This window comes from Ursus maritimus, unplaced genomic scaffold (genome assembly GCF_017311325.1).
Source record: "Ursus maritimus isolate PB19 unplaced genomic scaffold, ASM1731132v1 scaffold_35, whole genome shotgun sequence".
In the NCBI taxonomy this organism is placed as follows: domain Eukaryota; kingdom Metazoa; phylum Chordata; class Mammalia; order Carnivora; family Ursidae; genus Ursus; species Ursus maritimus.
Window position 1 is genome coordinate 11,994,412 of NW_024426119.1, and position 14,082 is coordinate 12,008,493.

At 49.2% G+C, this 14,082-nt stretch overlaps 1 protein-coding gene across 1 annotated transcript in view; it reads right to left on the reverse strand.

Annotated features, from left to right (window-relative positions):
- Positions 1-2,471: 2,471 nt before the first annotated feature.
- TLN2 (talin 2) overlaps positions 2,472-14,082 on the reverse strand; it is a 249,186-nt gene continuing 237,575 nt past the window's right edge. Inside the window, exons 53-57 of the mRNA XM_008706048.2 lie at positions 10,330-10,455; positions 8,215-8,277; positions 7,941-8,123; positions 4,998-5,123; positions 2,472-3,349 (exon numbers count right to left, since the gene is read on the reverse strand). Coding sequence (XP_008704270.2) covers positions 3,221-3,349; positions 4,998-5,123; positions 7,941-8,123; positions 8,215-8,277; positions 10,330-10,455 — 627 coding nt within the window. The 3' untranslated portion in view covers positions 2,472-3,220. The remainder of the gene's footprint in view (positions 3,350-4,997; positions 5,124-7,940; positions 8,124-8,214; positions 8,278-10,329; positions 10,456-14,082) is intronic.

The window sequence follows — 14,082 nt, forward strand, 5'->3', positions numbered from 1 at the left end:
GCTGAGCAGGCGGCGGCAGCGGCCATGGTGGCTCACCTGCGGGAGGCCCTCCAGTTCCCGTGGGAGTGGAGACCACAGCTGGCTCACCACCATTGCCCTGCAGCGTGGTTCCCGTGTGAGGTTTTGGCCCGGGGATCACTTTGGTGGCGGGGTTTACTCTCTTAGGGGGTGGTGCAATTTGGTATTAATACATGGATAAATTAGGAATGGGCTTGGGTTACTAGAAACTCACGGACTGATGAAACACCCAGAAAGCACACAGGGAAAGCCTCTGAGAAGCCCCGAGTTTCTCGTGATAAAGTGTGTGCTGTGGTTCAGGCGGCTCCTCTGCAGGTGGCCGGAGGGCCCATGACACGGGACTGCACAGCTGCCCAGGCCTCACGGTACTGCTCACCCTGACTGCCCTCGCCACACCTGCGGAGCTCGAGCCAGGGCCGGTCCTGAACTGAACGTGGCTTCAAGCATCCTTACCCAAAGCCTTCTGAAAGGCAGCACCAAGCAAAATCCAAACTCCCACATCACTGAGCAGTTCTGAGGTCAGTTCACGTTCCTTTTTTGACCTTCCGAGAGAGAAACTTCTGGACACGAAGCTCAGCTGCAGACTTCAAAGACCAGGGCCAGTTCCCCTCACGGGGCGTGCACCTGCTCTCCCTTCACATGCAGAAAAGCATTGCTATGTTCCAGACCTGGGACCACTGTACTTTGAAACCATCTTCTTGTTAGATGCTCCTCAATGAAGGCTCGCACCCCACATGCACCTCAGGTCAGCATTATCTCCCTTTGAAGAAGGGCCGGAGCCCCCTCTGTGCCATTTGCGGTCACTTGCCTATGAACTCTCCAAGCACAGGCTTTCAAGCATTTTATGAAATGGGAAAAGACCAAGGCAGCCGCGAGGCCGTCCACATACACATACGCCGTGTGGACGAGGAAAACCCAGCAGTGCACCCGGCGACACTGGGACCCGGCTTCCCCAAGCTCCTAGCAGCAGAACCCTCAAGGAGCTCATGCATACAGGTCCTACAGAAATAAACTTCGACCCATGCCTGTTCTCTCAAGTTGTCAAGGACAGGCCTTTCCACTGGCCTGTCCCTGCAGGTTCCTCTGTATCAAATGCAGGTATTCAGTGACTCTGGGGCAGGGAGAGATAACTCATTGCCTGCCCCTGCCCGGCTCCTGGGATGCCGGGATGTGACAGGGGACACAGGCAAGGGGAGAAACACATATGGTGAGGGGCTCCCCAGGTCCTGCTACATGAGGCCATTAACACACCTTGACTCTGAGCCCTCTGGTCTGATAACAGTCTCCAAAAGCACCCTGTGTGCGTTCATGGAATGTCTCTCAGGGAAGACCCCCACCCCTCGTCCATGGGGCCCTCAGTTTTCACTCTGAGGTCTGTGGGGCTGCAGCCCAGGGCAGGGATGAAGGGCTGCACTAGCTACACTCAGGAGGAGCCAAGAGTGTGCTGGAATTTCCCTGAGAGGCCAGGGCTCTGCTGCTCCCTCCCTTTCAGAGTTGGTACCTCCATTCTCCCCCCCCCCCCCCCCCCGCAGTTCCCTACATACTCTCTCCACTTGCTTTTTATTTGCACCGTATCTCCTCTAACTTCCTACTTGCCTGGAAAAAAAAAAATTTATGTGTAGCACTCATACGCGCCTCATAAATATGGGACATTGTCATAAGTTTAAATTTTAAAACTCTGACATGGGCTAGAGTCTACTAAAGCAGGACCGTGGGGCGAGGCCTAAAGACGTGATGCCTTTGGAGGACCAAAGCATCCACTTTTTCCCTGGGTGGAATCCTGAAGCCACACTGTGGGTGAGAGAGGAGATGGGACACGACCTTCCTACAGGGCAGTGGAGGATGGCGGTCTTCAAAACCCATGCACCTCTATTGCCACTGTCTTCCCCTCATGAATTCTCTCAAAAACACTTGCTACCTGGCATTAGGGTCTATTCCGTGAGCCCTTTGTCCCTCATGTACCATCCTGATTAAAGGCTCAGATTAAAGGTGAATTCAAGGTCTTACAATGCCCTTTTAAAGGAAAGGGCTCTGAAAGGAGAAGAAGAGAGAAGGGGGAAAAATGAAATCCTGAAGTGTGGCATCCAGAAGATGGACTCTGGATATACCACATGCCTTTACTCTTGTAAGACACACTAGTCAGCACAACTATTTTGTTAAAGGTTCACACTGATTGTAGGATGCATCTAGATTTTAAGAATACACAGAAAAAAATGTCCACCTTGGGATGCAGGACAGGTGACGGATTTTGAAAGAGAGGTCTCGCAATCCTGAAATCTAACCATTTTGAGAGCAGAGGAGCCCATGTAGGACCTGGAAGGTGGAGACACCACGGAATTACTTTATTCTAGCTGAATCCCCGCCTCGAATGCTTTGGAGGGGGATGTTGTGCGGACCGTCACCTGGAGGGTTTGTGTTGGTGAACTCGCACGAACTCAAACAGCTCTGCAGAGGAAGGAGCCCACACATTTTATTACAGCCCCTGCTCACCAAGCCCTGGCAGTCCCCCATACTTCTGCCATTTGGATTTTGGAGGAAAAAAATAATCGTTCGGTTTTCTGGGCCACAGAATACAAGATGGGTCTAGATTGTGAAAGGAGCTTACACACTGAGGCAAGAAAGCGTGCAAATGGGAGCAGGAGTTCTTTACCCTAGGGGTGAACCAGTGCTTGAGACACAGAAGGACCTGAGTTGTCCTGCTGGAGTCCACACTGGCTTACGTTTCTGGCTTTTATTAACTGTGTCCAACTCCAACTTTCATCTTCTCCTGAGAGGGAGAATAATACCTAGGACATCAGTGATTTCCCCCAAGCCATTATTTTTTTCCTCTTAAGATTTCACAGAAGGCCCAGGAGTGGGGCCTAGAGAACGACCAACAAAAGCAAAAGTGTCTGAGAACGACATAATACTGACTTCTCTTTTTTGGTAATAGTTCACGAAACATGCGCCCCTCTCTCCTGAGATACGGTGAGGCATGAGGGGAGGTGGCGAAGGAGCTGTGGGTGGGACACTGTACCGTGTGACATCACGATCATGCAGCCGGTGTCCTACAGGACAGAGACGTGAGAATGAGCACTCAGGGCTCTGGGTTGGCCCCAGGGGGAGGGAGGCAGTTTCCAGGTAAGTGCCCAGCCTCTCAGGAACACTGTCTGTCCAGTTCTTGCAGATCCGTCCCCTGGGGCATGCCATCTTGGCTCTGCCCTTATCCTTCATCCTCCCTCAGCTCGGTGGGTAGGAATTTATACTGTTGTTGGCGGATCTGGGCCAGTTTTTTCCTTGCTTCTTCCAGTTCTCGTTCCTTTTTCAACATTTCCTCCTGGGCGGCAATGATCTAGAAGGAAAGCAACAAGCTGGATGGATCTAAACCTTCCAGGAAACCGCCCTCCCCAACTCCATGCCTGTCTCATGAGCTCCCACAGCCTCTGCTATAGAATGACACAGCAAGACAGCGGGACTAAGTATTTTAGCTCTAGAAACCAGTCTCTGGGCCATACCATGGGTTTTGAGACCAATGACCCGGTTGACCCAAGAAAATAAGCTGACTTCTGGCCACTGATTTAATAGCAAACATCTACCGCGTCCCTACTATGCACCAGATGCTGGTGTAAGCACGTCACGTGGAGCGATCCCCTGTCTTCGTGGCAACACGATGAAGTCATCCCTATCGAGTGTCCCATTTTTCCAGTGAGAAACCTGAAGCTGAGAGATGTGGGTCTACTTCCCTGAACGCCCAGCTAGCGGAGCAGGACCTGGCCAAGTGTTCTTGAAGCGAAAGCTGGAGTCCTTAACCATGTGACAGCTTTCACGTATTTGTTTCGTGCTTCTCAGATATGATCTGAGGAATATTGGTTAGTAGATACCAGGCAAAAAAAGGTCAAGTTTGTGTTCAGGAAAGCCAAACAGCTTTCTCTCAGAGCCTTTCCGAGGCTAATGATCACTGTGATAGTCTGAGGCGGAGGTAGGAGGGCAGGGCTTCCCGCACTTATGTGATCAGTGCCCTTCTTCCTGGAACTTCTCATGGAACTAGTGCATCAAGAAACAGATTCTGGTAGAAATGTATCCAGTGTATTTCCAAACACAGGGAATGGTTCAGGAAGAGCTAAGGAAGGCACAGGGATGAGTAACTTTCCGGCACCGATAAGAAAACCAATCTTGGGCGCCTGGGTGTCTCAGTCGCTGAAGCATCTGCCTTCAGCTCAGGTCATGACCCCAGGGTCCTGGGATTGAGTCCCTCACTGGGCTCCCTGGAGTCGGCTTCTCCCTCTGCCCTTCCCCCGAGCTGCTGCTCGCTCACTCTCCCTCTCATAACAATAAATAAATAAAATCTTAAAGAAAAAAAAAACATTCTTGTATAATGGATTTCTATCAACACATACCCCAAACGGCAGGCCCGATTTCCTGAAGTTTGCTGCTCACTACCATATGCTCAAGAACGTAATCCTGCATAGGCCAGAAGCCTGTTTGCTCTTAGAGAAGTTCTGTTAGGGGTTACCATTCATTCTCTCTGTAGGGTCCAATACCTGGAGCAGGGCAACGGCTCCAAATCCATCGTTTTATTTAAATGATAATACTATTGTCTTCCAACTTCTCTTCTTTCCATTTTCTATAACAGAATCCCTGATTTTGGCTGGGCACAGAGCTCCTCAGGAAGAATACTATATTTTCCAGCATCTTTGGCAGCTGGATTGGTTGGCCACGTGACTTAAGGCCTGACCAATGGCACGTGAGAGGAAGCGAGGGTGGTTACTGACCCATCTTGGACCCAACCTGACCCAATGTCTCAGGGATGGTGGGGTAATAAGGCGGATGGAGCCTGGGGCTCAGAAACAAAGGAACCAGGCAACCGTCCACAGAATGCTGGCAGACTGTTTCACAAATGAGAAATACCCCTCCATCCTGTTTAACTCGCTGTTACTTTGTATCTCTGTTATAACACAAGCCCATCTCCGGAGTAAACAGGTCTGGATTTAATCACAAACCTGAGCAATGCCCCCTACAAACTTTGTTTTCACTACAACATCATCATCATCAGCTTTGCCAAATGCTGCCTTCTGGGCTGCACGAACAAGATTATCTGAGGCTCTTTTCACAGCATTTCCTGCTGCCTGGAGAGGGAGAAAAAAACATACATTATGTCATTAGAAATGGCCAATTTGGAGACAGCAAGAATAGACATGAAAATACAGTTCATGGAACTCTGAATTGATTTATCCTCCTATCATCCAATGATAACACAGGATTTCTCTTTCGATAGTATCCATCTGTCTGTCCAGCCATCCGTCAACTCTACCAATACTGGCGCCTACCTAACCTTAGGTCATTCACAGAGAAATGAGGTACAGCTCCTGGCTCCCAAGGAACACAAACTTCTGAGGGGGGATTATACTTATGTAAAGAGATGACTGGAGCAATGTGAAATGTGTTAACAGAAGGACGCCTGGGGCTTGTCTCTCTGGTCTAGAACACTACCTCCCCTGCCCCATCCAATTTAGACAAACTCAAAGACTTGGCTTGGATAGCACTTTTTCTGTCTGCCATGGCCTTACTCACACCTGCCCCACAGCACTCCTGGAGCTGTGTGTGCCGGGCTCTGTGTGGCCCCTCCCACACTTGTGGTTGCCCCTCTCCCTCCTGGATAGTGAGTAACTTGGGGGCAGGGGCTGTGACTTTTGTCTTTGCGTCCCTAGCACCTGGCAAGTGGGTGCCCAGGGCGGGCGCTCATTGAATGCTTCTTGAGGGACAAAAGGGTAGGAAAGCACAGCCTAACCCTGCATGGGGACACTGGGAGCCCCACAGTAAGTAGGGCTCCACAGGTGTGTTTTTGGAGTCACAGCTGGGCTTTATGCCAAATACTTAAGAACGGGACCATTGCTAGAGACAGGTAAAACAAAGCTTTTCAACGTGAAGTCTAGATCTTCAGTAAGGGCTACAGCCCACACTGGCTTCCTCTTAATGCTCATGAAGCATGATCCCTGCAGACTTGTCCTCTGCCCCTGAGGTTTGGAATTTTCTTCTAACGGTGGTCCAGGCTTCACTAAGTCTCCCAAATTCCTTGCTCAAGCCCCCTCAGAGTCAAGGACTTGTATGCGGGGATAAGCCATCAGAAAGTTGAGTTCTCAAAGTGACTAGCTTACCTGGTGGGTGATCTAAAGTGACCCACGGGGACTATGCAGGCTTGCACAGGAAGGGAAGGGAATGCCGCTGAATATATGACAAGTTCATTCTCAAAGTAGCTTTATGGGGTCAGAGGTCACCACTGCAGTTCCCTGATGCAGAAACTGGGTTGAGTAACTTCTCTGAGACCCTGCAGCTAGTATGCTACAGTGGTGGGGTTCGAACGCAGATTGGGCTAGCCCCAGAGAACCTCTGGGTCATTGCAAGGGACTCAGATGTGACACTACAGCACCCACTTACATCGGTAACGATGACAAGGAGCGCGATGCTGTGCTATGCCCGTCTAAGTCCTTGGGGCTCACACAAGCAGGTGCACATCTCTTGACCTTCGTAAGAGCCAGAGCAGGCATCGCTATCCTGATTCCACAGCTGAGGCAAATGAAGGCCTGGAGCGTTGTGAGTGATCTGTGCTAAGATCTTACTACATGGCAGAGGCAGGACTTGAACCCAGGTCTCTCTTAACTCAGGATATTTTTCCCAGAAGTGTCCCCCAAACCCACAAACCACACATTCACCAACATGTGGCTCCCCACTTTCCCCCTGGGTTTATCCCAGGAGATGAATGAAGGTAAGGGAGGTGGGTGAGAGAGACTCTTCAGAATTTTCAAAATCAAATGAAAGTTCCAAGTGTCGGTGAAGCTGTTCAAATATTTCTGCCATTTATGATTTTATTCATTATATATAAATGTTTTTTTCAGCTACATAAACAGTCTGCATTCTAACACTTCTAATATCTAGGAAATCTAGAAAATTGGAAACAAAATGTCCAAAGTATAAGGAAATTCTGGCATAATCAGGTGATACAATATCATGCAATCATTAAAAACGAGACTCATGAAGAATGGACCAGTTAGCTTTGCACAGAGAAATTATGAGGCCTTTTCTTCAAATCAAAAGCTATGTATGATAAAATGTTAAATGGGGAAAAAGGCAGAATGTCTCTTGCTATGATGACAAGCGGACACAGTTATTTCATATAGACATAAAAACAGGAAGAGAAAAAAATGGTAACATTTGACATGTGAAGAGGTTGAGGCTATGTGATTTTTCCATTCAACATTTCCTTCACTGTGTTTAAAACAGTTCTATAATTAAAACAATCAGGAAACCTTATATGGCCTGGGAGGGATTCTATTATAACCTTCATCACGGGCACGTTCTTTGGGCTCTGGGAAACCTCAGCCACAGTCTTCCAGAAATTCCTCAGTCCTTTCTCTTTCCTTCACAAACAGAGCACGAGGGCCCTACTGGGACAGGCACCATCTCAGGTGTGAGAGATATTCAGAGAAAGACGTGGTGCCTGCATCTAAGAAGTTCACGGCCTTGTCAACGACCGATCTAAAAATAAATGTGGTGGTCCCCGGCGACAGGAATCGTAAGAGTGGTCTGGCCAGGGGCTCCGGCAGGATGGAGGAGGAGTCAGGGAGGGCTTCCCAGAAGAGGTGACTCTGGAGATGAGTCACAAAGAACGAGGAGGAGATCGGCAGGCGGGGCTGGCGGGGCGGCCAGGACATTCTGGGTGAGCGAGGGCCCCACGGCATGAGACCAGAAGGCACACATGGAGGATGCGGGTTTGCTGGGGGCAGCAGTAGGATGCATGGCTGTACTGGGCAGAAAATGAGAAATGCGGGACAGAGCTGGCTGATGGAAGGCCTGGTGGGTCATGCCAAGGAAGTGAGACTGTCCCCTTCGGCGACACTTACCCGCTCCAACAGGAGTATTTTCCCACCAGCATCAGTGACCATTACCTGTAGCCGCCTCATGGCCTCTGAATCCTGGTCGGCCTTCACCTTGCAGGCCACAAGCAGCTGAGCCGTGGAAGCAGCGACCTGCTTGGCGGATGAGATGAGCTTCTCCTCACTGGCATGTCCCTGAACGGAGGCGTTGGCCGCCTCACAGAGACTGCTGGTTGCAGCTGCCACCATCCGGGCCTGGGGACAGTCAACAGAGAAGTGACCCAAGGCCCAAACCTCCCTCGGGGGATCCAAAAAGCAAATGGGAAGGAAGGAGAAGGTGACTCACGGCAGAAATCAGCCCCTGTGACCACTGTCCGTCATCAGCAGCATTGGCAGGGATGGAGCCCACCTAGAGAGCGGAGGGTAGAAATCTGTAATGAGCGCGGGAAGGCCCGGGGGGAACTGCAGCCCCTCTACCTCGCTCTGGAACTAGAGAGAAGAACATCTTATCAGGCACACAGCACCACCAGCGTGAGAACGGGACACCCTTTCTGCCGCTCTGAGACTGTGCGCACACGTACTGGCTGGGGTCCGTCTGGGCCCCGAGCACTTGATCTGAAACACTCGGAATGGCCGCCATTTTGTTGCTAGGTAGAGCGTTTCTGGACAAAGTGCTCAGGAATGACGGATTGGGGCTGTCCTCCCATACCTCTTTCCTCTGCTGACCTTTCTCCATTTCAAACACAGGAGCCACTGAGGCCTCTTCTTTTAAGGGCCAAGGGAAACTTACACCTCTCCTGATTGCTGACCCTAAAGCCACGCTGTGACTTTCTGGCTGGTGATGGGGGAACAAAAGCAGCTGACAGCAGACCCTTGTCTTAAGGAAATACAGACTACTTTGTTGGGTCGGGAGAGAAGTCAGAGGCTGGACGTCAACATGATCTCTGTTTCTATTTAGAAATCACAGCAACAAGTGAAACATTTTCTGTCCAGATGCAGAGGGAATGGCTTTGGGAGGAAGAACCTTTACATGGTGGGAGGTGCCTGGAGAGGTCAGACAGGAGTACCTCAATTTGAATATGAAATTAAGGATCTGTCAGCAATTATTAGGCACCATACCAAGGCTCAGTGAACATCCGATAAAACCCCAAGGTCCTGTCTATAAGCCTATAGTTCATCCAAGTCCCATGGAGCCTCCTTTACTAACTTCCTAAATGCTTGAGGATAGTCAACAACTGTTTGAACAAGTTATATTCTCTTATACCTAGCAATCTGGCACACAGTTGGCCCTTTATTGAGAGACTGGAAGTTTTAGGTAGGATATTCTTCTCAATGATCCATTTTCAGTCTTTATATATTGATTGGTCAGCAAGTGCTGAAGTGAGGTCAGCACTCTGCTGCACTATAGGGCGTAAGTGGGAAGCATGAAGGGACAGACTGCATGCCAGTGGGCAGACAGACATACATATGTTAATAATGAACAATACAACACGCGATGGTTTAGAAAGAGGAGCCAAGGTGTGTGGGTTGGATTAAGACAAGGTCTAGCTAACAAGAGACTCTGTGGAGGAAGATGGATGGCCGCTGGTTGAGCATAACTTCCTGTCCGTATTACAAGTTCTGAGGTCAAGGCACAATCACATTTACCTACTTGCACACTGACAGCAAAGGCCTTTTAATATCAAACAGAAGTAATTGACAATTATGGTGACCAAACGCCCCAAACCCACAACCTGATAGGATTTCTGTAGTGCCTCCAGATTGGAGAGGCTCTCCGCACGACGCAATTTGGATGGAATCATTGCACGACGTAAGGGCACAACACGTGGAATATTTTAAGTTGGGAGACCCTCCCATGTCCAGCATTAGTCTAATATGCTATTAATCCTTTGGGTCACTGAAACAGAACTATGCTTTCATGGTAATGCAGATGGAATGGGTGACTGGGGATGAGGCAGATCAAAGAAATCTCAGATTTAAAACCAGACTGGCCTTTTGATCAATGGGCTCAGGAAAATGCTAACTGCAGAGTTGGACAGCATTTCGCTACACAGTCCTGAAGAACGGATGGAGCCACTGGAGCTGGAAAACTGTATTACAAAGCCCCTGACTGCGGTGCTCCCATAGCCATCCAGTAGGAAAATATGACAGTTTACATCTTTAAATAGCTTCGTATACAGTGGGAATATCAATGTCTTGTTCAGGACCCGATCGCTGCCCGGAACGGATGCTTTCCTTAACAAGAAGCAGATGATTGGTCCAGAAGCCAAACCCTTCATTCTGGATGTCAGGTTTAAGCCAACAGAGTTTTCAGTCAGATGGGTTAGATGGGCAATTCAGTGAGGGAAGGCCCAGCACTGGTGGCCTCGGGTCAGGCCACAGGCTTTCCTATCTTCTCCTCAGCCTTCAGAGGCTCTCACCGTGCGTATGTTCCAGCACTTGGCTGGCGAGGTTCACCCACCTTTCCTTGGGCCACCAGCTCCCTCTGGGCTGCCGAGGCCGATTTGACCAGGGCACTCGTGGCAGCAGCAATGGATTTAGCAGCTTCCAAAATCTGTTCTTCAAAGTCCAGGGTCTCGTCTGCTTGCTAGAACAGAAGAAAATGACATCACATGCCATTCGCATCCACAAAGGGCGCTTTTTGCCAAACTACTTACTGCTTGGTCACCTGGCTCTTCATCCGTTTATCACTTTTTTGCTGACAAACCACACCCAGGTAGAAAGGCCTAAGCTGGCAAAATGCCTCTCCATTGGCTGCCTCCCGCTAGCTCCATTCTAAAAGGTACAAGCTGCTGGTGGGGGCATTCTACGTAAATTTCAAATCAAGAGATTCTAAGACAGACTATTTTTCTAGGCCAGAAGCTTCAAACAGACATAAATTCACTGTGAATAAAATATGCTCAAATGGTCCCACTGGCATCAATAACCAATATTTAAATAATCAATCATCAAAACCCAAAGAGTGGGCGGTGGTACACTCTTCCAGAGCTTAAGGCTCAAACATGGGTTGAAGAAAGGAAAGGTGGCTATTAGTTGTGAAAAGCCTTATTTTTCTTGTATTTGTAAAAAACGAAAGCAAACAAGCATGTACCCTTTCTGTGGCCGGGCAGGGAGAGTTACGTACCAACCACAGATCCCCAGAGGTGGGAAAGACACTCAGGCGACATGACACGGAGGTGGAGCTGCTCAGCCGCCTGGAGACCTGCGGCCCGGCGCCGCCTGGGGAAGGGCCCTGGCCAACCCCATGCAGGTGTTGTCAGGCCGTGAGGGCTCTGCTCCAAGTTCACCAGCCCCGTGCCCCATGCTGCCAGACACGCCGGGAAGCTGAAGAGAAGCGCTGCTAAGTGTGGCAAAGTGTAAGGACCTTGGTCCCGGGCTGCCTGGGACGCAGCATCACTGTCTGGGGTGGTCAGACCCGATGCCCTCCAGGTCCCCTCAGCACTCAGCTTCTGCGAACCTACGTAGGGTTAAGCTCCCCTTTGGTTAGAGAGGGTTGAACACGGGGCTGGTATCTTTCAGGCATTGCAATGATGGTCAGGTGTATCAATCCTTTTCTCTATGTGTTAAGATATATATAAAATTTACCCTTTGAACCAATTTTAAGTGTATAATTCAGTGGCATTAAGTACACCCACAATGTTGTGCAAGAGCAGCTGCTATGTGCCAAGTGTCTTGTTAGGCATTTCCATGTATGTTACTTGTTTAATTCTCACCAAGCAAGAGAAAAACAAATCTTATACTGTATCGTCATTCTTATATTCACAGTGAGAAAACTGAGGCTCAAGGAGGTCGAGTGTTAGGACAAGGTCATGCGGCAGCATGAATTCAGACTCCAAACCAGATCTAAACCTCAATCTCTCTGACTCCATAATGATATGTTTTTACTAACCTGATCACCCCTGGGGCATCAGTGAGGATTAACTTTGTGTCAGAGTCTCAGAGTTGGCCACTAACGGTCCCATACAAAACATCGGGAAGGATGGATACATAGATACATTTTTTTTCTAGTTCCTATTCATTATGGCTGCATCTTGAACTATGAGAGATGCCAAGCTCATTTTTACTTTTATAACTCTACTGTTATCAAAATAACATTTCAGTGCACATCTAGTAATCTGACAAATGATGCCAGCATTTTAGAAGTTCTTGGACAGAAGCCATATATTCTTTCTTATCTGACAAAGTCTTGCTCTGGGAGCATTCAGGACAGAAATGGATTCAGCTGCAGTGGATTCATTTAGGAGTAGTGGAGTTTATAGTACTGGGCTCTGATATCTATGATATATTCGGTGACCTTGAATTAAGAGCCTTTTTGGAAATTCATTCTACAAAAGAAACTCAAGTGTGTAACAGATTAAGGCACCAGGGAAATCATGTAACTTTTGAACCCAAAGGGAGTCCCTTCTACTGGGGCAGAGGAAAGAGAAGCCCATGGTGGCTTCTTAACGTGCCAAATCCTTGTCTCAAGGGGCCGCCAAGGGGGGTGGAGTACACCATCAGATTTCTGATTTCTCAAATTTTAGGATCCACAAAAATGGAATTTCCTTAAAATTAAGTGCTCATTCTAAACATGGACAGATCTGATAGAATCATCTTGTTCCAACCAATTTTACAGGCCTCGCCCACGTCTTCTGCTGCCCTGAAGTTTTTTTGTTTTTTTTCTAGAACACATACTTGAAATAGATATTCAGTTTGGAAATACTTTCGACACCCACACATTTTTCTTGCAATGGCAACTGGTATAAATGCCCGCTGATGAATTTTTGTTTTTCTTTCCATAACATCTCTACACTTTAAAATGGACATGGCAGAAAGCCTCATCTCTGGGGGACATTTGCTCTGACTAAAAAGTACTACAGAGTTTCCCAAGAAAGGGTGCATAAAGCTGAATGGGTTGACTACAGGGGCGGAGGGCTAATGTGTAGACACTGCAGGCCAGGTTTATCACTAAGACTTAATGCCCACCTCTCTCCTCCGCTGGAAGCAAACATCAGCACCGGGTGTCTCCTCCTGCCATACACAACTTCTAGCCTACAAGACGAGATTCTCCCCGAGCCAAGGGGACTCGGAAATGTCGAAGTGTCCCCATCAGGGCTGCCTGTCAGCTTGGCTCCCACCAGCACACGCCATGGCATCTGGAGGAGGATGGTAAGAGCTACAAAGAGGAGAAGGGTGCATACTCCACCACATTGCAGAGGAGGAGAGAAACGCAATGGGCTTGGTCTTCAAAGGACCTTCCTACAGAAAAAGACTGAAACAAAACTGCAGGATTTGTCAGCAGAATAAACCCCGCTGGAGCTGGGAGGTGGACAACAACGAGGACAGGAGTGTGGAGCTGCCGCAAGGAGACCCTGAAGAATCTGGAGACCCAGGGCACCGTGAACTGAAGGAAATGCTTTTGTTAAGTGGGCGATAAACCAACAGGCCTGGCTCAGAATCACCTGAGGATCTGATTAAAGCAGCACATTGTGTTTCAGCAGGTCTGCAGTGGGGCCTGGGAATCTTCATTTCTAATGGAGCCGGGACACTCCATGGGAAATGCTGGGCTGGACGAAGGAAAACAGCCCCCAGTTCACTGAGGCCTCCGAGCCTGTCCTCTCTTCCAGGGCACGGACTGTGTTTTGTTCAACTGGTGCGGTCTCTCGAGCACACACTCAGGCTGTGTAGACTACATGATAAATGTTGGCTGAATGAATGTATCCATTCAAAAGGAGTCTCCCAAGTTCTAGAGTTCAGCCAGGGGACAATTTACATGGTCGGAGAAGGAGAAACGCATTGAGTAAGCATCCACATCAGGACTATCCATTCTGTGCTCCCTGGGGAGGAAGGCACACATGTCTGTGCACTGGCTCCTGCCCTGCTGAAGGCCATGGGCTGTTACTTGTACGCTCTGCCTGCACCCCTCGACCTGCGTTCACAGCCTGTTGTGACGTTCACTCGTGTATACAGAGGTAAACGGTATTTCCAGCATTTTGCAAGGGGCTCTCTTAGCAAAACAGTGCCGGGGGAAAGCGTGCCAGATGTGCAAACAGAATCTGCTCTGCTTCCTCAATGTGTTAGCTACAGCCTCCGAGTGCTCAGTCTGTCTTCTCCTCCTCTGTTCGGTGCCCCTTTCCCTGTTCCCCTCCGCTGTAAGAAGGCCACTGGCCAGCTCACCACCAGCTCTCTGCAGCTGTCTTTCCTGGGCTGCCCACTAAGCTCCAGTGGAGGGCAG